Source organism: Zonotrichia leucophrys, chromosome 17 (assembly GCF_028769735.1).
Source record: "Zonotrichia leucophrys gambelii isolate GWCS_2022_RI chromosome 17, RI_Zleu_2.0, whole genome shotgun sequence".
NCBI lineage: Eukaryota > Metazoa > Chordata > Aves > Passeriformes > Passerellidae > Zonotrichia > Zonotrichia leucophrys.
Genome location: NC_088186.1, coordinates 7,809,784 through 7,833,711, shown reverse-complemented (window position 1 = coordinate 7,833,711; position 23,928 = coordinate 7,809,784). Strand labels below are relative to the sequence as shown.

General features: G+C 50.1%; 1 protein-coding gene across 3 annotated transcripts in view; it reads right to left on the bottom strand.

Moving 5' to 3' along the window:
• The window catches only part of ASTN2 (astrotactin 2), a 354,980-nt gene that overhangs the window by 123,007 nt on the left and 208,045 nt on the right, over window positions 1-23,928 (bottom strand). For all 3 annotated transcript variants that reach the window (XM_064728027.1, XM_064728028.1, XM_064728029.1), the window contains exons 14-16: window positions 5,179-5,303; window positions 4,718-4,822; window positions 2,563-2,742 (exon numbers count right to left, since the gene is read on the bottom strand). In XM_064728027.1, coding sequence (XP_064584097.1) covers window positions 2,563-2,742; window positions 4,718-4,822; window positions 5,179-5,303 — 410 coding nt within the window. The remainder of the gene's footprint in view (window positions 1-2,562; window positions 2,743-4,717; window positions 4,823-5,178; window positions 5,304-23,928) is intronic.

The window sequence follows — 23,928 nt, the reverse complement described above, 5'->3', positions numbered from 1 at the left end:
GTGAGGGAGCCTGGGGGATGCTCCCACTCCCGCCCTGAAGGAGCACAGTGCTGGCTGTGCCACAGCTGTGCCACCATGCCTGTCTGGCTCTCCATTGCAGGATTCACTCCTGCAAACCCTTGGGAACAAGGGCAGGCTGCTCTGGCACCTCATTTCCCCCATATCCTCCTGCAGGAGGAAGGGAACACTTGTCATTGCTCCAGCAGAGCAGGCTGCCCGCTCTGTGCTGTCCCAGAGATGTGTCCCTGTGCCTGCCCCGGCAGGAGGGACAGCTCTGCAGATCCTGACCCTCCTCACAGGCTCTGGGCAGCTCCAGGCCAGCTCAGAGCCAGAGCCTGTGCTGGCACCAGCAGTGAGAGCTTCTCTTCAAAACCATGTTTTCAATTAGGGCCCTACGCACAGATTGTGCCTTTATTGTTGGAGGCCTCCTCCTGAGGCCTGGAGATTGATTTATGAAGTTGATTAAAATATTAAAATAATTCTGTGCAGTGCTGCAAACACCCTGTAATGTGCATTTTTCTCAGAGTTGGTGCCGTTCCAATTAGCTCGAGACTCTCTTCTCTCCCTCCTCTTGTGACCAGTTTTGTCCACTAACAAATTCCAGTTATTCTGGCCCTACTTTTATATTTATTAGAGCTGATGCATATGTGTGCTCACTGAGCAGCTCAGAACGGGCTGCTGAGCAGCGGGGAGCCCGGCAGGCCAGAGCTGTTCTGAGTGGAGAAGGCATCCAGAACTGTCTAGCTGGAGCTATTTATTCCTATCTGCCTTATGTCGCTGGCAAAATGAGGGTAAATCAGTAGAGAAGCTGGGAATAAAATCCATCTACCATGAATAGCAAGTTCTTTCTCTTGGCTAACTGGAATTTCCCTGGGACAGAGCCCTGGGTTTCCCATGACACTTTCTCTGTCCACAGGCTGATCTCTCCAAGAGTCCTGAACATCCTCAATGTCCTTCCAAGAGCATTTTCTGGCCATCAAAGAGCTGAATACAACACTGGGTCACCTCTTCACTGCCCAGAGCCCCAAAGTTCAACCTCACCAACCCCACCAGCTACCAAAGCCACAGATGGAGCCATGAACAAAACCCAAGGTCAGGGACAGCACCTGGTGCCCAAATGCTGAATAATCAGGAGTGAAAAGTTTATGTCCAGGCATTACATGCAACCCCTCAGGGGATCCCTGGAGTACCATGAGTGCTTTGGTGCCTCACAGGCACTGGGAAAGGATGCTCTGGATGCCCCACAAATGCCAGGGCAGTCAGGCACAGCTCCAGGAGTGGGGGCAGGACCCAGGTGGGGAGCCAGGGATCCACCTCAGCCAGCTGCATACCAGGACTAAAATGGGAATTATTCTGTCACTGAAGCCCTGTGCCACCCCAGGGCTTTGTGGCTGAGCCCTGAGCCACTGCTGCCTCTGACATGGCGGAGGTGGGACTGAAGGAATGGGAGGTATTTCACCACCACATCAAGCACTTGTCATGTCCCCCCTCATCCCAGCATCATGGAACAGCAGCAATGCTTGTGCCAGGCCTGGACTGCAGCAGCTGCCCCTCATTCCCACCTCTCATTCTCCTGAGAAACCCTCGTCTGGGTTTGGTTTGGTCCCAGCTGATGGCACTGGGACCATGAGATCTGCTCCCCACCAACACATTTGCCCCTGGATTGCAGGGAATGCTCCCGAGTGATTAATAACACCATGAGTACATAAACAGCCCACCTCCACGTGCCTTCTCCTGCTAAACAGGGGCATTGCTATGGCAAACTTCATTTATCACTATTTAAAACCCAAACAAACGAGCACAGGCTGTTATAAATACGCTTACAAGACCAGCTACACTGGGGAAACAGAGAAGAAAATGAGCCAAGAGCAAGGGAGGTGGTGTGTGGGAGAACACCTCTCCTCTCTGCTGGGTACCAGGGGGTGAGGCTGCCACCAGAGCAGGATGCAAGTGCCCTGATGACCTCTGTCACCATCAGCCCTAAGGTGGGCTCTGTGATACACCACAGATATTTTTTGAATAGAAAAATATCAGATCCAAGGCATACCCCCAAATCCCTGGAGGAGAGAGATGAATTGGCAAATGGAAGGCTACAGCGATAAGGGAGTTTTTATAAACATAACCTAATTGTATTACTTCAAAGTCCTGAAGTTTATTGCCCTGTTTAATGATGTGTCTCGTTATTTATGGTGTAGCACAATGAGTCTGCTATTGATTTAATGCACTTCCTTAAAGACTGTCATTGTCACAAGCAATAAAACAAAGCCATTCTGAGACAGCTCATTTATGTCACATCTCCATCAGCTGACCCTGGCATGGGAGGGCCACCGTAGGGAAGGGGTCACCTTGGGCAAGGATGGAGCCAGAGGGTGGAAGCTGAAGGGCAGGAGCAGGCAGGGTGGCTCAGAGATGACATGTGCCAGCTGACACTGAGCACTCAGTGTGGGACAAACCTCCTGCCTCCATGGTGATGGTGTATGCGTGGGAAAGGGGGTGATGGATGAAAACCAGCACATGACACCTGATGTTCGTGCCCCTGCCCATTGCCATCCCCCTCCTCACCTTTCTGGTACTGGAGCCAGAGCTGCTGCTGGACCTTCTTGCTGGGGAAGTGGATGGTGCAGCTGAACTCGGAGCCGTACAGCGCCTCGGCGATGTAGTGGGAGCCAAACTGCTGGATGAAGGAGAGCAGCTCCTCCCGGCTGCTGTCCTTGTTCAGGATCTTCAGGATGTTTGCAAAGCCTGTGGGAGGGAGGCAGGGGGTGGGCAGGTCAGCCAGGCAGGGCTGGCAGCAATAACCCAGGGGAAAGGAGCCCCAGAGGTCATACAAGGCCCCACAGTGGGAATCCACAAAATCAGAGGGTTTTGGGAAAGCTGCAAAAGGCAGGCCTCAGAGACAGCAGAACTGTGAGCAGAGCTATGCAGCAGCCATGAGATAGGTCAGCAGAAAAAATATTTAAACTGTAGAAAAGCAAGGGCAAATAGAACAATGATCTGTATATTAATGCTTGTCTAGAATAACTCTCTAAACTACAGAAAGTTCATCTAGAAAGATGTTAGGAAGTTTGAAGCTTAATAATGGAGCTCTGTGTGTTGTGTTTAAGGCTCACAAGCAGGTATTGTATTCAAAATAAGCAAGCATTGTTTTAACCAAAGGTACGTGTGCTTACAGTGGTTGGATAGAACTACTGTCAATGTGCTTTTGCTTTGTGGGATTGGTCAAGAAGCTTATAAAGTGAGTTGTAACATTAAGTTTTTTGGTCTGCTGCCTGGGATGTGAGCTGCTGGCATCTTCCCATTGTCATAATCATGTAATGAGACTGATGCTGGAAAATAAACCAGCTCAAGGCAGTTCCACAGCAGCCCTGTCCCGTTTGTGGTCTGTTAATAGCCCCCCTTGCTGGCAATACCCCACATGGGTGCAGTCCCTCCTTTTTTGCCTGCACCTGATCCTTTGGAACCTACAAGCTGTTATTACCCCAGGCTGTGGCTCTGACTTCTTTCTATGATTCCTCTCCCTAAGAAATTTCTCAGATAATTTCACAGGGATGTGCATGTGAACATGTGCACGCACACACAAACACACACAAAACCCCCATCCTTGCCAGCTCCTCTGCTCTTCAGCCTGCTGGCACATCATGAACACTCTCCCCAGAGGATGTGCTTGGCCTTTCTTTGGCTGTATCCACCATAAGAGATGTTCCATCCTTAATGCAAACACCCAGCACAACTGGGAACTATTTTTAGGGAATTTGGAGTCAGCCCAGAGGGACACACAGGGCTGGGCTGGTGGCAGCTCCGTGGATGTGCAAAGGTCAAGGCATCACTTGAGCAACATCCATGGGGACAGCAGGGACCTCTGGCACGGGACAAGGACATCATGGACCCCTGCTGCCCTGTGGAGGTGAAATTTCCTGGAGACAATGGTGACTCCACAGCACTTCAGCATCACTTAGAGCAGGCTGAAAGCACCGTTTTGGTTCAGTGCTGGAATGGAAAACATACTGCGAGAAAATACGTCATAGCTGTCACCAAAATGAGATTATCTGGCTGGTTGGTCGGTTGGTTTATTGAAAGAGAAGGTTGTTCTAATAAAAAAGCCAGAAGAATTCATTTTGAGCTGAACCCACATATTTTTTTCAGCTCTGAGCAGGTTATTTCATTTTGGGGCTGTGCAGCCTGTTAGCACTAAATCTTTTTTTTCCTTTCTCTCACCATTTAAAAACTCGTTGATTTTTAAATAAAAAATGCTATTTTGAAACGAAAAGGCAAAACATTTCAGGTCGCAACAAAATGTTTCAGCATTCCTGAAACAAAATGTGTAGCTGTAAAAACGTGGCAGTGAAATGTTTTGACATTTGCAGGATCCTCCCACCCACCCCTTCTTCATCTGTGACTCCCTGCTTTATATGACCTGCTTTTCCAAGTGCTTCAGTTCCTTTTGAAACCACCCTTTTTTAAGGGATTGGCTGTTTTTTGTACATATAGATATAAACAGACACCCCAAAACAAATCCTTCCTGCTCATTGCTTACTGGCTTGACCTCACCTCTTGCTGCACAAACTCACTGCCTCAGTTTCCCTCCTGTAAAAAAGGAGGTGAACCTCCCAGCACTGGGAACAGAGCATGGAGCTGGGAAATGTCAGTGGGATGCTTGGGGCAGAAAACCACCACCCAGCCATGCAGACACACATGTCCCTGCCCTGGAATGCCTCACCTGCAGAGAGTGTGATGGAGCTCAGCTTCACCCTGTAGAGGTTGCTCCTGACCCGCCAGTGCTGCACCATGGGGTACCCCATGGCCTCGTCGTACTTGATGTCCCCTGCAAAGGCAAAGCAGGAGGGTGACACTGCAGAGCACGCTCTGGGGAGTGCTGAATGCCCCCTCCCACCTTGCTGTGTGCTGCAGGGGTGAGAAATGGGGTGGTGGAAGGCCTGGAGAGCTCACTGGTGATGCCCTGGGGTACCTGGAGCAGCACTGGGATGGCTGTGACTGCTCACAGGGATGGGGATGCTGCTGGGATGGACTCACACATCCCCCAGATTATTTCTGCCTCTGGCACAAAGTGGGGGATGATGCCCCTGAGGAGCCACACTGGGGTCCAGGCTGGGAGAAGGGGTCGCCCTCCTGTGCTCCTGTTGTCCCTCCTGTGCTCTGTGCCCCGTTTGCAGCTCGTACCTGTGAGGAGCTGCAGATCAGGGAGGGGCTCTGACAGGACACCACGGCACTGCTCCTCCACGGGCAGGGGGATCACCAGGAGCCCATCAGCCAGCTGGGGGAAGTCCTTGATGAAGTTATTCTCCCTGCAGAGAGAAAAAGACAACTGCAAAGCAACGATGCAGAGCACGGCAGGGCAGCAAGGCCGAGCAGCCCTGGTGGCACCAGGACAGCGGCTCAGGAGGACAGGGGACATCCCCTGGAGCAGGAGATGGGGTGTGCAGCCTCCCCAGCAGCCAGCCTGGCTGTGCAGCCCTCTGAGATGATGCTTAATGAGCTCCCCAGGGACTGCAGCTCCATTAGTGCTCCAGAAATACAGAACTGCTCTCAGCCTGGGGACCCGGCCACTGGGTTTGGCCCACATTCTCAAAGTGGGCCCTGGAGAGGAGGCAAAGAAAGAGGAATGGCTGCTACACCCCAAAACTGCCCCTTTGCACACCTGCAGCACCTTCATGTGGACAGTGACCAAGCTCTGCTGGGGCTCCCCAAGCACCATCATCACCTCTATATGTTTCACCCCCCACCAGTGACTCACTCTCCAAAAGGCAGAAAAAGGATATTTTACATACAGACACAAAAACTCCCACTCTGGTGTACAGCTCACAGCACAATTTCACCACACATGCAGGATCTTTTCTAACCTTGGCAGGTAAAACATTGTATAATAGGCCCCTAATGAATTGTTTCTAGAACAAGGGTAGCAGGGAAATGATTTGAAATGGTGAACAGACAGGTCTCTGGGAGACCAGCCTCCCCTGGAAAGGGAAATGCCTCGCGCCTGCGCCGAGGAAACAGGAGGGGGGATTTTAAATATTGATCTTAGAGCCAAAATATAGGCCAGGAGGCTTTGCATCCTCCAGGTGTGGAGACAAAAGGGCAGCAGAGCAGAAGAAAGGGAGGTTCCTGCAAAATCAGGTCAGCCCCAGGAGCTTGGGGGAGGTTCAGACTGGCACAGCCTGCCCCAGCTGCATTTTTTGTAATATATTTTCCTTTAAACAGCTGCTGATTTCACTCACCTACCCTGGTTTTACCCGCTGTAGCCCATCCCTGGGGGGATGATCCATCATCCTGTGGTCATCTCACAACTGGGGACACCCTGGCCACCTCCATGGGTCCCAGCACAGGGAGATGCTGATTTCAGGGAACACCTTCACTGTTCTGGAGCCAAGATGTGGCCACTGCAACCTGCACCAGAGGTGAGCAGGAAGCCACAGCCCAGTGCAACCAGGCTGGGGATGTTCCCAGCCTCAAGGCAGGACAAGAGCATCTGAAGGTAGGGACATGAGTGGGGCACAGGAACTGTTCAAGGCCACACTGGATGGGGCTTTAAGCAATATGCTCAAAGGTGAGGTGTCCCTGCCTGTCACAGACATCTTATATGGAAAATTCTTTCCTTAGGATTTTTCCTCCTGAGAAGCTGGGAGGCCTCAGGGACAAAACGTAAACAATGATTATCTGCTGCTGTGGAATGCAACAGGTGCATCTGTGATTGATCCATGTTGGTTGTTTCTAATTAATGGCCAATCACAGTCAGCTGGCTTGGACAGAGAGCCAAGCCACAAACCTTTGTTATCATTCTTTCCTATTCTATTCTTAGCCAGCCTTCTGATGAAATCCTTTCTTCTATTCTTTTAGTATAGTTTTAATGTAATATATAAAATAATAAATCAGCCTTCTGAAACATGGAGTCAGATCCTCGTCTCTTCCCTCATCCTCAGACCCCTGCGAACACCATCACACCTGCCCATGGCAGGATGGTTGAAACAAGATGATCTTAAAGGTCCCTTCCAATACAAACCATTCCATGATTCCCTGGCAGCCTGTCTCATGCTACGCCCCCATTTCAGAGCCACCAGCAGCTGATTGCATCTCAGGAGCATCACTTTCTGCACTGTCTCAGTGCAAAAAAGGAAAAAAGTGATTTATTTTTTCTGAGGGGAAAAGTCTCTCACTCCCAGCATGCTCACAAATCTCCAATTGATCCCGCTGGGCATGGAATCCCCATGGTGGAATGTTCTGCTGCTCTGAGCCCTTTGCTGTCACAGCAATTCCAAATGGGGAGCTGCAATTACTGCTGGAGCCGTGTGGGTGGTGGGAAACTGGGCTGCAAAATAAAGCAAGTTGGTAGGGAAGAGGGGGAGAAGCATGTTGGTGTCTCTGCTGCTCTGCCTCAGCAGAAAAGGGAAAACATCAGTGCTGCCAAATCCCAAAGCCATGGAGAAGAGTGATGGAAAAGCAAGATGCAGGGGGATCCACTCTGCAGGAGTGCAGGGCCAGGTGTGGGGGGTCACAGGGTTATTGCAGGGGGACCAGGCAGCATGCAGACAAACCTGCCAGCCCCACAACATCCTCCTGTGGCTCTTGTTCTGCCCCTGGCATCTCCCCAGTGCAACAGCTGCCCAGGACTCACTGGAGCAGTGAGCACACAGCTCTCTCCAGTGTATGCACACAGAATCCACTCCCCAGCACTCTCCTGGTGGGGATCTGAGCATCTCCCAAGGCATTTTGCAGATACTGAGTCATTACACGAGGAAATGCAGTTCCTCCCAGCAGCATCTGACCCAGAGCACGTCCATGCAAACGAGCCTGATGCTGGGAAAGGTCAAATGGCCAAAGGCTTTAGGGAGCTCGGATACTGGGCTGAGGAGAAAGGCAGCTGCCTGGAATAAACTGAGTTCAAAATCCTGGCTTTGATGGACACTTGGTGTATCCTCAGCTGAGCCCTACAATGCACCCATTGCCTGGGGTGGCACAGACAGCTGAGAGCAGCTCCCACACCTCGTGGTGTTGATGGGGTGACAGCAACTAATAGCTGCTCAGTACCAGCAGCAGGGCTCAGGCAGCAGGAGCCTGCTGTGGCACTGTTCTCTGTCACCAGATGCACAATCCAGCTGTGTTTTTGGGGACTGTGACCTTTGACAGCACAGCCAAGGTTGTGCAGCAGAGCTGTGTGCAGCACTGGGCTGCATCGCTGCACTCTGCAGTGCTGGCAGCAGCTCACACAGCCTGTGGGAAACCTCCAGAAAGGACCAGAAGAGGCAAAATGGGGTTTGTGGGGAGCAGGAGAGCTCAGTGAGGCCCTGGGGAGGAGCTGGAGTGCCATGGTCCTCCAGGACTGAGCCATGGCTGCTGGATTCTGCTCCAGGGCACGGTTCTGCTGGCCCTGGGGCACCGCGTCTCCTTGCTGAGATGCTCAAAGCCAGAGCCAAGCTGAGAGCAGCTCCCACATCTCGTGGTGCTGCTGGAGTAACAGCAATTAGTGGCTGCTCAGTACCAGGAGCAGGGCTCAGGCAGCAGGAGCCTGCTGTGGCACTGTTCTCTGTCACCAGATGCACAATCCAGCTGTGTTTTTGGGGACTGTGACCTTTCATAGCACAGCCAAGGTTGTGCAGCAGAGCTGTGGTGCAGCACTCTGCAGTGCTGGCAGCAGCTCACACAGCCTGTGGGGAGCCTCTAGAAAGGACCAATAAAGGCAAAATGGGGTTTGGGGAGAGCAGGAGAGCTCAGTGCAGGCACTGGGGAGGAGCTGGAGTGCTGTGGTCGTCCAGGAATGAGCCATGGTGAAGATTTGCTCCAGGGCACAATTCTACTGGCCCTGGGACACCTGTGTCTCCTTGCTGAGATGCTCTCAAAGCCAGAGCCAAGCTGGCAGGGGGATTTTGGCCTGCAGCAGGCACAGATCAGCTGGTGGCTGACATGCATTTCATTTTCCTGTTAGCAGCACCGCTGGGTGAAGGAGCAGCTTCTCCTCTTTAGCTCAGTCAGCTGTGGCATCCTCCCTTGGCACTCTGCTCCCACAGGGCATGGCCTTGAGGATGCTCTCTGCAAACCAACCCTTCCTTGCAGCTCTAGAGCTCCCACTGCACATTCCAAACATCAGCTGAGGTGGGGCTTCCTACCTGCACCCAACACTGACAGGGGATGCACACCCTGCACCACCTGGGCAAGTGTATTCATGGAGGGGTAAATATATAAATGTTATATTTAAAGTGACCCCACAAGTGATTAGCTTATGCCCTCAAGCGTGAGATTTAATTACCCTTATCTGAGCCAGCACAGCTACAAATGTTAATCACATTATCATCCAGCAAGCTTATGTTCAGCAAAGTGACTACTCCTTTCTGCTAGGAGAGGACGCCTGCTCTGGCAAAGAATTAGTTATTAATCTCACTTCTTTCTGTCCCACAATGGCTCAGGGAGAGCACGATGGATTTGAGGTTATTTAGTGCCAGCTTTTCACCCAAATTTCCCTTTGAAAAGCTGGGGTGGCTGCAAGATCAGCAGAGCCCAGCCGGACACAGGGATGTTGAGAAATAGCTTCCTTTTAGCTTGTCATCACCAAAAAAAAATTGATCTGAAGTCACTGGGAAAGAGAAAAGAGGGTGTCCTGTTGCCACAGCCACTTGGGAGAAGGTAAGCACACTGTAAATCTGCCCCAGCATGTCTCCATGACCTCAGGCACTGGTGAATTATAAAGGTTTAATGCAAACCCTGTGAAGCAGCACTTACTCACTCCAAATTTACTGAGCATTAATTTCAGCAAGGCCCCACTCCTGTAGAACAAGGCAGGATAAAAGAGGAGAGACCAGGTGGATTTTGCCAAGTTCAGTTCCCCACCTCTCAGCCTTAACCACAGCTTGCAATGAAGTGTGGTTGGACCAGGCTGCAGGGGAAAAGGAGAGCACCAATATCATCCCTAATGCTGTGCATGGGACCTGTGAGAAACAGCTTTCATAATTTTTCATAGTTTCAAAAATTGTCATAGTTTAGGAAGGTTTATTAAACCTTATCAAAAATAAAACAGAACATTGAATAAAGAAAAAAGGTTACGGTGCTGGGAGAAAAAGATTTTCCTTGCCATGTGCTCAGCCCCCTCACAATGGAGGTTTTCCCTTTTTGACCCTTTAACCCCTCTCAAAATTCTGCCCATCAACCCCTTCTTTGCTGTCCAGTGGTGGAGATCTCTTCCTCAAATCCTGACTGGAGCTCAGGTGTGCCACAGTGACAAGCCAGCCCTCCCAGATGTCCCTTGATAACCACGTGAGGGCGTACAACATAACTGTAAATCTATAAAACTTTTCTTAACCTATATACATGATATTTGTCTGTTAATTGTGAGAGTCAATCATGGCATTGCTCATCTGTCACAGACCTGTCCCTGTGTCCCCCTTCAGTGCCAGCAATAACCAGCCTGACAGTGTCCAATGCTGCCTTACCCCGTGGCTCAGGGAGAATTAGCATTTAAATTGAGGTGTTTCAGGAGGTAAATCACACCAGCCATCCCTGCTGCTCCAGGTGTGAGGTGTCTGCATGGCTGCTGCTCAGCACCATCCCCTCCACACAGCCCCAAACCCTCCATGGGGCTGGGAGTTCCCATCAGCATTGTGCTCTGTGATGGTGTTCACAGGGGTCTTAGAATGAGGGAAGAGATGAGAATGTTGACTTCATGTTTCAGAAGGCTGATTTATTATTTTATGATATATATATTATATTAAAATTATACTAAAAGAATAGAAGAAATTATTTCATCAGAAGGCTAGCTAAGAATAGAAAAGGAATGATAACAAAGCTTTGTGGCTCAGCTCTCTGTCCAAGCCAACTGACTTTGATTGGCCATTAATTAGAAACAAGCACATGAGACCAATCCCAGATGCACCTGTTGCATTCCACAGCAGCAGATAACCATTGTTTACCTTTTGTTCCTGAGGCCTCCCAGCTTCTCAGGAGGAAAAATCCTAAAGAAAGGATTTTTCATAAAAGATGTCTGTGACAGTGTTCTGCCAACACAACCTGATCTTCCCACAGACCATCTCCCAACATGCCCCAGATCCCACAGCCCCCCTCAGGGCCACACAGGGCTAGCAATGCCACTGAGCACTGAAGGGAGCTCAGCCAGTGGTGCCCAGCACTGTGGCACAGAGTGAACACGAGGTTCATCAGTCACCACCGTGGATAAAATGGGCATCCTCTCCTGAAGCCATTTCCAAAGGAAATACAAAGGAATTCACACTGAGAGGAGAGATGGAGAAGCTGTGAGCAACAATCAGAAACACCTGTGGCTGGAGAATAGCAAAAGAATCCCAGGCTCACAGATTTGTCATTCCAACAGGATTGGAATGGAATTTAAATCTCATCCCACCCCTGCCATGGCAGGGACACCTCCCACTGTTCCAGGCTGCTCCCAGCCCTGCCCAGCCTGGCCTTGGGCACTGCCAGGGATCCAGGGGCAGCCCCAGCTGCTCTGGGCACCCTGTGCCAGGGCCTGCCCACCCTTCCAGTGGATCAGCAGCCTTGTCCTGAGCCTAGAACCTGGTAGCAGGAGCACCCTGACACATCTGGCCTGTGTGCCATCCCTCCTTGAATGGAAGGTCTGGGCAATACCCAACACCTATGGATGGAGAGAAATGTGCCCATCTGCAAGGGGCTGGAGCTGCTCAGAGCCTGCCAGGAGGATCCATGTCCTGTTCCATGGAACTGCTCCTCAGGGTGTCCCCCTGCATTAGCTTTGGCACCACTGACAGCCAAAGGCTCTGACCTTGTCAGCTTCCATAAATCCACCAACTTCCAGCTCTTTATGGCTCGATGGAGACGACAGCCAGACCTCCTGGACAGCTCATGGAGCTCCTGCTGTGGCCACTGCGAGGTGACCTGGGCACAGCTTCCCTATGGGAATGTTTTATCCAAGCTGAGAGAGCTGGAGCCAGGCTGGACACATGCTGTGGGTGCAGACTGCAGTGCTGAGCTGAGCCAAGGCTGTGGATGCTCTCCCACAGGTTGTTTGGGTGCTGTTTGCAATCCTTCCCTAAGTGCTGTTTTCCTTGGCATTGTTTTAAGGAGACAACAAATGCAAAACTCCCACTGACTCCAGGGGAGCCAGGACTGCCCACTGGGGCTTCCCAAGGATGCTGTGCCTGACTTGCATCCAGTTCCTCTGGGATTTGGGCACAGCAGCCCCAGTTTTCCAGGGAATCCCACACCCCAGCTGTGGTGCCCTGGGAAGCACAAGCACAGCCTTTTAATATTAATATTTGCCTTTCTAATGTAAATTCAGACCCAGCTCTCCACTTAGCACACACATCCATTCTCTTTAACAATTTGAGATCTTAAACATTTCTCTTTTTTTTCCCCACTCTCCTAAGCTTCATTGTTAACCTTTAAGATGAAGATAAGGTATAAAGGTTTGGAAAGGAATCAGGAGGGACCTTGGAGATGAGCCAGGAGCAGTGTTAATACTGGGCTGCACATCATATCTCTTCAGTTCTCCTCTCCCCCCAGGGTGACTCGGACTGCTCTTGACTACCACCATGGTATTACAAACTCTAATGAGGTTTGGAAAATAAGAAACCCACTGCGGCGTGGGAGAAACTAATAGAAATTGTTTTGTCTTCTCTCTATTAGTCATTAGAAGCAGAAGAAAAACAGCCACAGGCAATGGCAGGGCTGCAATACCACCACACATTTCATATACTGGCACTCTGACAATGTCATTTCAGCGCAGTTATTGCTCCCACTTCCCCTCCTGTGCACCAGTGTGGGCTCCAGCAGTGCCAGCATCCCTGTGCCACCATTCTGAGCCCAGGGTGACACCAGTGCCTGCCCAGGGTGCCCATGCAGGGTGTTTGGCCAGCCCATGGCTCTGCCAGCATAGACCATCACCAGCCCGGTATCCCCAAGGGACAGGGACAGACCCAGGCAGGAGATGATTCCACCAGCAGGCAGCCAGAACACATGGAGAATTAGCTGGGATTTGTGACTGCAGCTGCAGAGCTGCCTTTCTCTGTGTGAACTTAATTACAGAACCACAAAACTATGCACAGGGTGACGTGACAGCACCTGCAGTGACCTCACCCCTGCCACCCTCCCAGGGAACTGTGGTGCCAGGAGCCAATGGTGCCAGGAGCCAAGCCCCAGTCCTGGGCTCAGTGAGGTGCCTGGAGCCCTTCCCATGCCCCTTCCCTCCTCCCATCTGTGACCATCGTGCCCTGGGTGCCTGATGACAAGTGGCAGTGTCATCAGTGTCATCAAAACCTCCAGATATTTGCCTGCTGCCCATGGGTGCCTGATGACAAGTGACAGTGCTGTTACATGCTCCAGATGTTCATCTGCTGCCCATGGACACAGATTGTGAGTGACAGTGCTGCCACACCTTCCAGATGTTTGCTGCTGCCCATGGGCACAGATGGAGTGTGGCAGCATTCCCTGCAGGGCTGGGGCCAGGCACTCAGGCTGCTCTGCCTGTGCTGGGGGAAATGAACTGGCACCAACACCTCGAGCTTTCATCTCCAGGGAGGTGTCATTGAAGGCAGCAGCCCATGGGACACTGCTCCTGCAGCACCACAGCAGCAAAAAGCATCTTTGGGGCACAGGGAGGAGGGTGAGGGATGCTGGGCCTGTCCCCACTCCCTGCTCCAGGTTTTCTCTGCACAGAGCCACCAGCATCCAAACCAGATCACACTGCCCAGGAACAAAGCACAGAGGAAGATTTGAAGGGTCTGGATTGTCGCAGACATCTTTTATGAAAAATCCTTTCCTTAGGATTTTTTTCTCCTGAGAAGCTGAGAGGCCTCAGGAACAAAATGTAAACATTGATTATCTGCTGCTGTGGAATGCAACAGGTGCATCTGTGATTGGTCTCATGTGGTTGTTTCTAATTAATGGCCAATCACAGTCAGCTGGCTTGGACAGAGAGCCGAGCCACAAACCTTTGTTATCATTCTTTTCTATTCTATTCTTAGCTAGCCTTCTAATGAAGTCCTTTCTTCTATTCTTTTAGTATAGTTTTAATGTAATATATATCATAAAATAATAAATCAAGCCTTCTGAAACATGGAGTCAGATCCTCATCTCTTCCCTCATCCTGGGACCCCTGTGAACACTGTCACACAGGATTATGGCACAGGGCTCCCAGCAGAGCTTTTCCCCCCCTTTTGGGACATTGGGTACAACTGATGGGGCCCAATCCCAAACCCAGCATTTGCTCTCAGGTTTGTGCAGTCACAAGCTACACTGCAACAGGCAGAGCAGCAAATCCTGCACCTCTGGAGAGGACACTGGGCATGGGAAAGAGGAGGACAGGATTTTGTGCTGCACTGAGGACTGCATCCAAGCCCTGCTGCTACCTCAGGAGCAGGTATGGCCTGACAGCTGGCATAGCTGTGGAATGCTCAGATGTCCCCACACTGGTGACTGCTCCTGACTGCATTGCCTGGAGCAAGGATTCGCATTGCTAAGGCAATGTCAAGCTGATTTAGTCCTTGGATGGGGAATCTCCATCAACCAGTGCTTGCACTAGCAAGGAAGAGCAGTGAGGGGCTGCTGGATGTCAGCCTTGTCCCTGGAGGTGACACTGAAGGGGCCCCATGGTGTGAGCAGCACAAACACACAGCCCAGCTAATGGGGACCACCACAGCGCCCATATGGTGATGGAAAAATGCTGCTATCACACCCTAAAGTCACAATTTACTGCTTCAAACCCTCCTGTCTCACTCTCCCCTTGCTTTTCAGCTGAGTATAATCTGTATTTTCATGTGTCCTGAGTGGGCACAGAGCTCCCATGGCCCAGCTCTTGCGAGATGAGGGAGGAAGAAGCAGCAATTCCTCTCTGCAAGGCTGTAAAGCCCATAAGGACCCCCTGGGATGTAAGGTACTCCATAAATCTGAGCTGTTATTATAAAACCAATCTCCACCACATCTCTTAATAATGCAGATTAACTGTGCAGTACCAGCACTATAATTAATATCATAAAAGTCAGAGATGGGAAAGGCCAGTGAGGCCATCCCATGGACTGCTCCCCACAGCACAGGGAAAGGAGAAAACTCCTCAGTGCCACCAGATCCTGGGGCAGTGAAGGTGGGCTTGGCACCATGAAGGGAGCAGTGACAAGAGGAGGTGGCACATGGATCACCATATCTCTGTCAAAGCCAGGAGGGGAGCAGAGCACAGCTCTTGTCTCTGCAAGTACCCAGTGCCAATCCCTCATCCCTTCCCTCCTGTGCATACAATCAGGGAATTATTTAGGCTGGAGAAGACCTTTGAGGTGAGTCAAACCATTAATGCAGCACTGCCAAGGCCACCAGTAAACCATGTCCCCAGGTGTAACATCCACATGCCTTTGAATCCCTCCAAGGATGGTGTAATGTCACAGACATGTTTTATGAAAAATCCTTTCCTTAGGATTTTTCCTCCTGAGAAGCTGAAAGGCCTCAGGAACAAAATGCGAACATTGATTATCTGCTGCTGTGGAATGCAACAGGTGCGTCTGGGATTGGTCTCATGTGGTTGTTTCTAATTAATGGCCAATCACAGTGCAGCTGGCTCGGACACTCTGTCAGAGACACAAGCCTTTGTTATCATTCCTTCTTTTTCTATTCTTAGCCAGCCTTCTGATGAAATCCTTTCTTCTATTCTTTTAGTATAGTTTTATGTAATATATATCATAAAATAATAAATCAAGCCTTCTGAAACATGGAGCCAGATCCTCATCTCTTCCCTCATCTTTGGACCCCTGTGAACACGGTCACATATACTTGAGGTGTTGGGGCATAGCTTGGACTCGATGATCTCAGAGGTCTCTTCCAACCTCATTATTCTGTAATTCTGTGATTTTGTGACTCTGTGTCTCTGTGGCACAGCCCTGCTGCTGCTGTGTGGCAGCTCCGTGGCAAGTGCTGTGGGATCAGCTGTGGGAATGCAAATCTGCGCTTCCCCCGCCGCAGCAGCGCTAACAGGATAATGAATATTTTCATCAGCTGCAGAGAATACAAACATCTGTGCAGGCTGGGGGAGTGGGGAGCAGGGCTGGGGGGAGGAACAGCTCCCTGGCATCCCTCACTGCAGGGGCAGCAGCTCCACTGCCAGGGAAGGGAAAGTTCTGGTCCCTGAGCCAGGAGAAGGCCATGGATGGCATTCCCTCAGCCCAGTGGGTGTTGGCACTGGCTCTGACAGCAGTGCCTTGGCTCTGGGCTGTGCTGCTGTCTGTAAGAGCCTTCCACGCCTGGAAGGGACACCTTCCACTGTCCCAGGCTGCTCCCAGCCCTGCCCAGCCTGGCCTTGGGCACTGCCAGGGATCCAGGGGCAGCCACAGCTGCTCTGGGCACCCTGTGCCAGGGCCTGCCCACCCTCTGAGTAACTTCTTCATCCTCTAAATCTCACAATCATGGATGTACAGTAGATTTTGGGCTCTGGCTGCAGGGCAGCTTCCACCGTGGCCATCCCTCTTCCTCTTCCTCCCTCTCCCTTGGGCTGAGGCACATGCAGGGAGCAGTGGGGCTCTCACAGGCAATGACCCAACAGCAGAGGCTGACTCTCTGTGAGGTTATCCTGCTACCTGCACAGACAGGAACGAAATGGAGCAGCTCAGAGGTGCATCCAGAGCTGGGATGGGACAGCAAGAGGTGGCTGCAAGGGCCATGTCCATGTTCACCAAGGATGGGACGGCACCAAGGATGTGATGGCCTGTTTCCTAACTCCTACTTGCAGCTGGTGCAGAACCAGCTGAGAACTCCACTATTTGAACAGCCTCTGTCACAAAGCATCTCTTCCACCCTGGACCCCCTCATTGTCTGACACCACACCTGCTTTTGGTTTTTTTTTACAACTAAAAATGCTCCCAACCTGCTGCAGAAGCACAGGGCTGCAGACTGGGCAACACCAGCTCAAAGCCACACAATCTGTCATCCTTTTTGGTGGCATGAGAGCTGTGAAATGGAAAGGGATGCAACAGTGACCTGATGGAATGCTGTGCTAATTGCATTAGTCATTTATACACAGGATTGGAAAAAAACCTCACTGCTAAGCCTGGCCAGTGAAGATGTGCTCAAAACACAGCATCTGTATGTGTGTCTGTGGGCTCTGAAACATCCCACAGCAGCTCCCACCTTCACAGAGCTGCTGAACTCCTCATAACCCCTTAGCTGCTACTCAGGACCACAGCATGAGGTGTTAGCCTGCCTTGGAAAGACATCATTGCTTCCAACTAGCGTGTCTGAGGCTTCAAAGTTGTGAGCAGGTAATAGAACTGCAGCAACAAACAATAAAAAGATGAATGAAATGGAAGGCAGCCACTGGAAAAGAGATCCATCCATTATCCTGGCCTGAAGGGTAATAGGTAAACAAGGCACTGGTGCACGGGCTGGTGCTGGGCTCAGGAATAATAAACAGCACAATTATAACTCCTGTGCTTGGAGGTTTCAAAGAGAGGGAGGAAAATGGAGGGGGCAGGAAGGGTGATATTGTAACCACTTACAGACATGATATTTGTGTTGCTGGGGGGAAGAAAAATGTGAGCTCCAAGCCAGGGGCACCAGCAAAGCCCCTGCAGCCTCATCCATCCAGGTGTGATGCTGAGCCCCCATTCCAGTGCCTGGCACACCCAGGGGTGGGAGCATTGTCTTATATATCAACAGTTCTTTTATCATTATAGTGCAAGGGTTCCATATCACCAGAGTTTCATACCTCCTCAATGTCTCTCATAGGCATCTCCTCTAAGCACTGACTCTTCCTGGTCCTTGCAGTAACCATCCTCTAACTCCAGATCCCACCAATCCACTCTTTTATACCCACTGTTCTTACTGGCTACTGGTGTGGCCTGTTAAGATCAGGCCTGCTCCTAATCTTTAGCAATTGGTTCAACTGCAACTCATTGGGGGATATGATCACATTCTATATCACCTTCATTTACCCATACTGTGTCCCCCTACATGGGAGGGCACCAGGTGAACAGGGGATGGGTGGAGGAGATGGTTCCCAAACAGCCCTGGCAGGGATGGCACTGAGCTCCAGCTCACCCTGCCACCACCCTGCTGGTTTATTGAGGCGTGGGAAGCATCCAGGGGAAGAAGAGACAGATTTAAAATGAACTGGCCAAACTCCTCATCAATATTATGAGAATTCCTTGCATCATCTCAGTGACCTGACAGCACAAAGGGAGCTGTGTGGAGGCAGAGCCTACTGGAAGCAGCTGGGGCAGTGCCCATCCCTCCCTGCAGCACCCCCTCCAGCCTGCTCCCTTCCCTTCCCCAAGGCTGCAAAGAACCAGCAGCCCTGTTTTATGAATGGCAATGGGGGGAACAGCATCCTGCAGGGCCTGAGTTGCATAGGGAAGGTCTTGGGAGGTTGCAGTTTATTGAAAAGTCTGTTTTGGCCTGCACGTTCGAAGAATGAGTTGGAGCTCTTCAGCTCTCAGTCTCAGAGTTGTTTATTTTATCTTATCTATAAAAATTTTTCTCCTGTCCAGCTGAGGTCCTTCCAGCAGGACAGTTCCAGGCACTCTGCCTGCCCCCAGAGCGATGTTATGTCTTTATACTAAAAACTATATATAACATGTTTACAATTACTTTCCAATACCTATCACCGATGTTAGACAGTGAGCTTCTACTCTAAACCAATCAAGAAGTGCCACCCTCACAGCAGAAGATGGTGGTAGAGAAGAAGAAGAAAGGCTGGACACACCCAAGGCCCTCCATCTTGTCCTCAAAACCCCTCTTCTAAAAACCCCAAAATCTACTTTTTCACCTAGTGATAATTTTGTTATTACACTACTTAAACTTCTGTGGCTTTCAAGTCTTCATACAAAGCTGGTAATTTGCTCAATAATCAAACCCACAGGTGCTCTGGGCTCTGTGCCAGGGTCTCTGAGCCCTCTGGCAACTGTGGACACCCAGAGGGATGCACTGAGTTCCAACAGGAAGGGTGATTCCAATTTGCAGGAAGGTGCTCGGCCTGGCCCAGCCCTGGCTCCTCCACAGCCATGGAGATGGAGGATGGAAACCTCCTGGTGCTCAGCAGGGAGGGAGCACCAATGTGAATGCTCTCCCTGCCTCCAAACCATTCTGGCTCCTCAACACCTCAGAACTCCCTGGACTCACTGCATGTCTGCTGGGAGGAATCCAACAGGGGCTGTGTGGGTGTTGCTGTGTCTTCCTGGGGCTTTGCCAGGCTGGAGCATCAGCCAGGTTGAGAGGCAGAGGTAGGGATGGGAAGGGGAGACAGCTGCTCCCAGCTGCCATGCTGCCCTGACATCCCATTTGCCATGCAGCAATAATCCAGCAAATAAAGCTGGCTCCACGGGCAGCATTTTGGGATTTCTCCATATTAATGGCATAAAGGCAACAGTCTGAAACTGCAAACAGCTTTTAAACAAAAAAAAATATCTATTCCCTCATGGCAAAGAGACAACACAAAAACAGATAAAGAATGAGCAAACAACCCATTTGGAAAATAATTCCTCAGTGATTTGGGAACGGCACAGGGCTCAGGCTCTGCCCCACCGTGAGGCAATGGGGGGAAAATCACTCTAATCTAGTCTTTAGTGAGCTTCATCCATGGCTGAGCCTCCCAGCTAGACCAGGAGGTGTGACTGGAATAGATCAGCTCCAATCCCATCTCCTTATTAACCTCACAGAGCACTTTGCCAACAGGAACAATCATTTTGAGGAGAGGAAAGGGGTGCTCAGAAGAAGATGGCTCTGGATGTGCTTTTGGCTCAGCAGTGGAAGGACCAAGGGAGGCTTCTGGTGAGTGGTGGAAGATCCCTCCTCAATCCCCTCCCAAAGTGCCCATGAGGGACTGCACAGAGAAGCATCACTGGAGGAGTGATTTGATTTAAATCCTGGCAATAAGGCAGCAGCAGTGATGGTGCACTCCTCCCAGCAGGAACCCTGATGCTGGCGTGTCCAACAGAGCAGCTGAGCACCCCAAGCTCCACACAAGCTAACAGGGGTTATTAAACAACCCTGGTACAGGAGAAGCTGCCCCCAGACCTCCTAACTGCTGGAGCAGAGCTGCAGGGATGCTGTGGAGCTCACATCCTGCTGGGCTGTGGCTGCATTGGCACTGAGGGATGGGGAAAAGCGTCCTTGGCACCAGCTCAAAGGGCCATGTGAGCAGAGCCAGGCTCCAGGCAGCACAATGAGGTGTTGTGTGGGAACCCAGGACATCCTCTGGCTGTCCAGAACAGCCAAGACCCCTGCCAGGGGGCTCAGAGACCCCGGCACAGAGCCCAGAACACCTGTGGGTTTGTTTATGACCCGTGGAGCAAATTACCAACCTTGTATAAAGATCAGCAAGCCACAACAGTTTAGGTAGAATAACAGTGAAGTTATCATGGGGTGGAAAAGTAGATTTTGGGGTTTTTGGCATGGGGGTTCAGGAGGCAAGATGGAGGAATCTGGGTGTGTCCAGCCTTTCTCCTTCTTCTTCTTGGCCTCCATCTTCTGCTGTGATGGTGGCACTTTTGAATTTGTTTAGAGTAGAAGCTCACTGTCTAACACAGGGGATAGGTGTTGGAAAGTAATTGTAAACATTGTACACGTAGTTTTTAGTATAAAAACATAACACTGCCCTGGGGGCAGGCAGAGTGCCTGGAACTGTCCTGCTGAATGGACCTCGGCAGGGCAGGAGAAAATTTTTTATAGATAAGATACAATAAACAACCTTGAGACCAAGAAATTAAGAGCTCTGACTCCTTCTTCAAGCGCCAGGCTGGGAAAAGAGACTTTCCAACTTTTCTCGGGGTCACTCTGACAAGCTAGAGATCCCAACAGTGTTCCATCAGTGCTGGGTGCATGTGGAGCACATAGCAGGAACCAGGCTGGCTGCTGCCCAGCCCTGCTGGGGCTCACTGGCCTCAGCAGCCAGAATCTGCTTCCTCCACCCATCCCCTGGGTGCTGCCATCTCCTCAGACACACAGCTGAAGGCTTTGGATAAATGGTAAAATGGCATCTATTAAAGGGGAAACACAATCTGAAGCAGCACTGACTGCAACCACACATTGATCTAAGACCTCCCAAGCTGTGCTGCATCTTTACATCCATCAGCGCTCTGCATCCTGAAGGTACCCACTGCACATCCCAAGCATTTCCAGCTGGTCAGATACCAAAGAGTCATCACTGCTGCACCTGATCCATCCCACTGTTGTGCTCAGCTGCCTACGTGGGATGGATCAGGTGTAGCACGTGCCTCAGGAGAGACCAGAGGATGGCCCAGGCTCTGCTCAGTGATGCCCAGCAGTGGGAGCAGAAAGAGGTGATGAGCAGAAACTGCTGCCGAGAAGTTCCCATCTGAACATGAGGAGGAACTTCTTCACTCTCTGTCACAGACATCTTTCATGAAAAATCCTTTCCTTAGGATTTTTCCTCCTGAGAGGCCTCAGGAACAAAATGCAAACAATGATTATCTGCTGCTGTGGAATGCAACAGGTGCATCTGTGATTGGCCCATGTTGGATGTTTGTAATTAATGGCCAATCACAGCCCAGCTGGCTCAGACAGAGAGCTGAGACACAAACCTTTGTTATCATTCTTTCCTATTCTATTCTCAGCTAGCCTTCTGATGAAATCCTTTCTTCTATTCTTTTAGTATAGTTTTAATGTAATATATATCATAGAATAATAAATCAAGCCTTCTGAAACATGGAGTCAGATCCTCATCTCTTCTCTCATCCAAGAACCCCTGTGAACACTGTCACAACTCTCCAGTGACCAAGAACTGGAGCAGATTGCCCAGAGAGGATGTGGAGGCTCCCTCACTGGATGCAATCCTGTGCCCTGAGCTCCAGTTGCACCAGATAACCCAAACTGGTTCCTTCCATGGAACCTGGCCCATCCTGCAGCCACCAGAAGGGCAGACACTCTAATAATTAATCAGTGCTGCAGCCCCTTAGGTGGCAAAGAGGCCTCCCTGACCCCCAGGGGATGGAAATTCTGCAGTAACTGATAAGTGTTGCCCAGGCCAGAGTGTGCAAGGCAGCTTTTCCCAGCACAAAGGCTCCCTCCCAACCCCATGCTGACATGCCTGGCAGATTGAGAATATCCTATTTATTAAAGACACTGAAGATGTGGCGACATGGGAAGCAGACACCATTCAAAAGATTGTCACATCTGCATAGCTAAAGGATCCCAGCAGTCATAAATCCCTCTAAAATACTCAGCCCCTTGTTCTGATAGCAGGTTCTTGCTCCTACTTCGCAGAAACAGGCTTTTAATCCCTAGTATTAGGCAGCTTCCTGCTATGTTTCAAATGCACCAAATTAAGGGCTTCTCTAACAGCTGGTGTCTTAATGCTCAGAGAGGTTCTTGAATATCTATGAAAATCAGAGGCAAATTACATCTTTTAGTTAATAATTTCTTCTCCATTAACCTCCTTCTCTTGCCTTGTTAAGGGATGATGTAATGGTGCTTCTACACCGTGACCTGCCAGCACCCCTGGCAGCCTGGCCCTGGGGGAGGACACTGCATGATGAGCCCTTCTCATCACTGCCTGCTGCTTCTGGAGCCTCACTCAGATGGGAAAAGGGCAGCTGTGCTGACCCTCCAGGCTGCTGAAAGCGTTTCTGGAGCACAATGTGCTGTGAGCTCCTCATAGCACGGCACAGCCTGCACCACATGGGCAGCCTGGCAGGATGCTCCTGTTCCAGACCTGCTTCCTCCTCTTATCTTATATATTACAACAGTTCTATTTCACTATATATTGTCTTATATATCAAGAGTTCTGTTGTCTTAATATATTGTCTTAAATATCAAGAGTTCTATTATCATTATGGTGCAAGGGTTCTATGTCATCAGAGTTTCATACCGCCTCAATGTTTCTTGCAGGCACCTCCTCTAAGCACTGATTGTTCCTGGTCCTTATAGCAACCATCTGACTTCTCTCACTACTCTTTTATGCCACTAGTTCTTATTGGCTCCAGGTGTTGCCTGTTATCATCCAGCCTGCTCCTAATCTTTAGTAACAGGGTGGAGCTGCAAGTCATTGGGGGATAAGCTTACATTCTACATTACCCATACTGTGTCCTCCTACCTCCTCCTGCCCCTCACTGCTGCTAACTTAACATAGCATAACAAAACAATTACAATTATAAACATATTAGACACAAGCACAAACATAACAGTTACTTCTGATGTATTTTAGCCAGAAAAAATAAAAATTAGTAACACCTTTAAGCTCCCTCACAAAGATTAAAAGAGCTACCTTATATTTACAAAGTAAACATATAATTCTCATTACAAAACCAGAAAACAAAACTGCAGCTATTCATCCCTTCGTTATACAAAACCCATCACAATGTAAAGAAAATAATCTCATCTCAATAGAGAACAAAAATAAAAGTACATTTTTTGGTAAAGTCACAAAAGCATTCACTACCCTAAAATTAACCTAGAAAAACAAACAAGCTAATATAAATAAACCAGTAACACCTAAAAAAAAAAAGTACTCTCAAAAGATTAATAAAAAACAATCACAAAAAGCCACACTAAGTCAACACATGATCCATAGAATTCTCCAGTGTTCATCATTCACAAAAAAGAATCTTCTAATTTTTGAAATAATTCTAATTCTGGAACTGAAGAGACTGAAACGAAGCAGGTTGTATATAGAACTTGGCTGTCAGTGCACAGCTCCTCACTGGGGAAAGCTTCTCCCCACTGGCCAGCATGGCAGGAGTGGTGCCAGCCCTGGGAAGAAGGACTAAAACTCCTTTTGTAACCACAAAACCCATCAGGCAGAGCCCCAGGGAAGGTGGGCACATTGGAAGGTGCCATCCCAACAGCTCAGGTGATTTATTCCAAGGGCAGCCCCAGCAGGAATTGCTCCTGGTCCTCAGGACTGCCCAGAGCTGCATCCTCAGGATGCCCTCAGAGGGGGAAGATTTGAAGAATCCACAGGATAATCCATCCCCACAGACAATGGGGATGGAATTGTGTGCTTTCCAG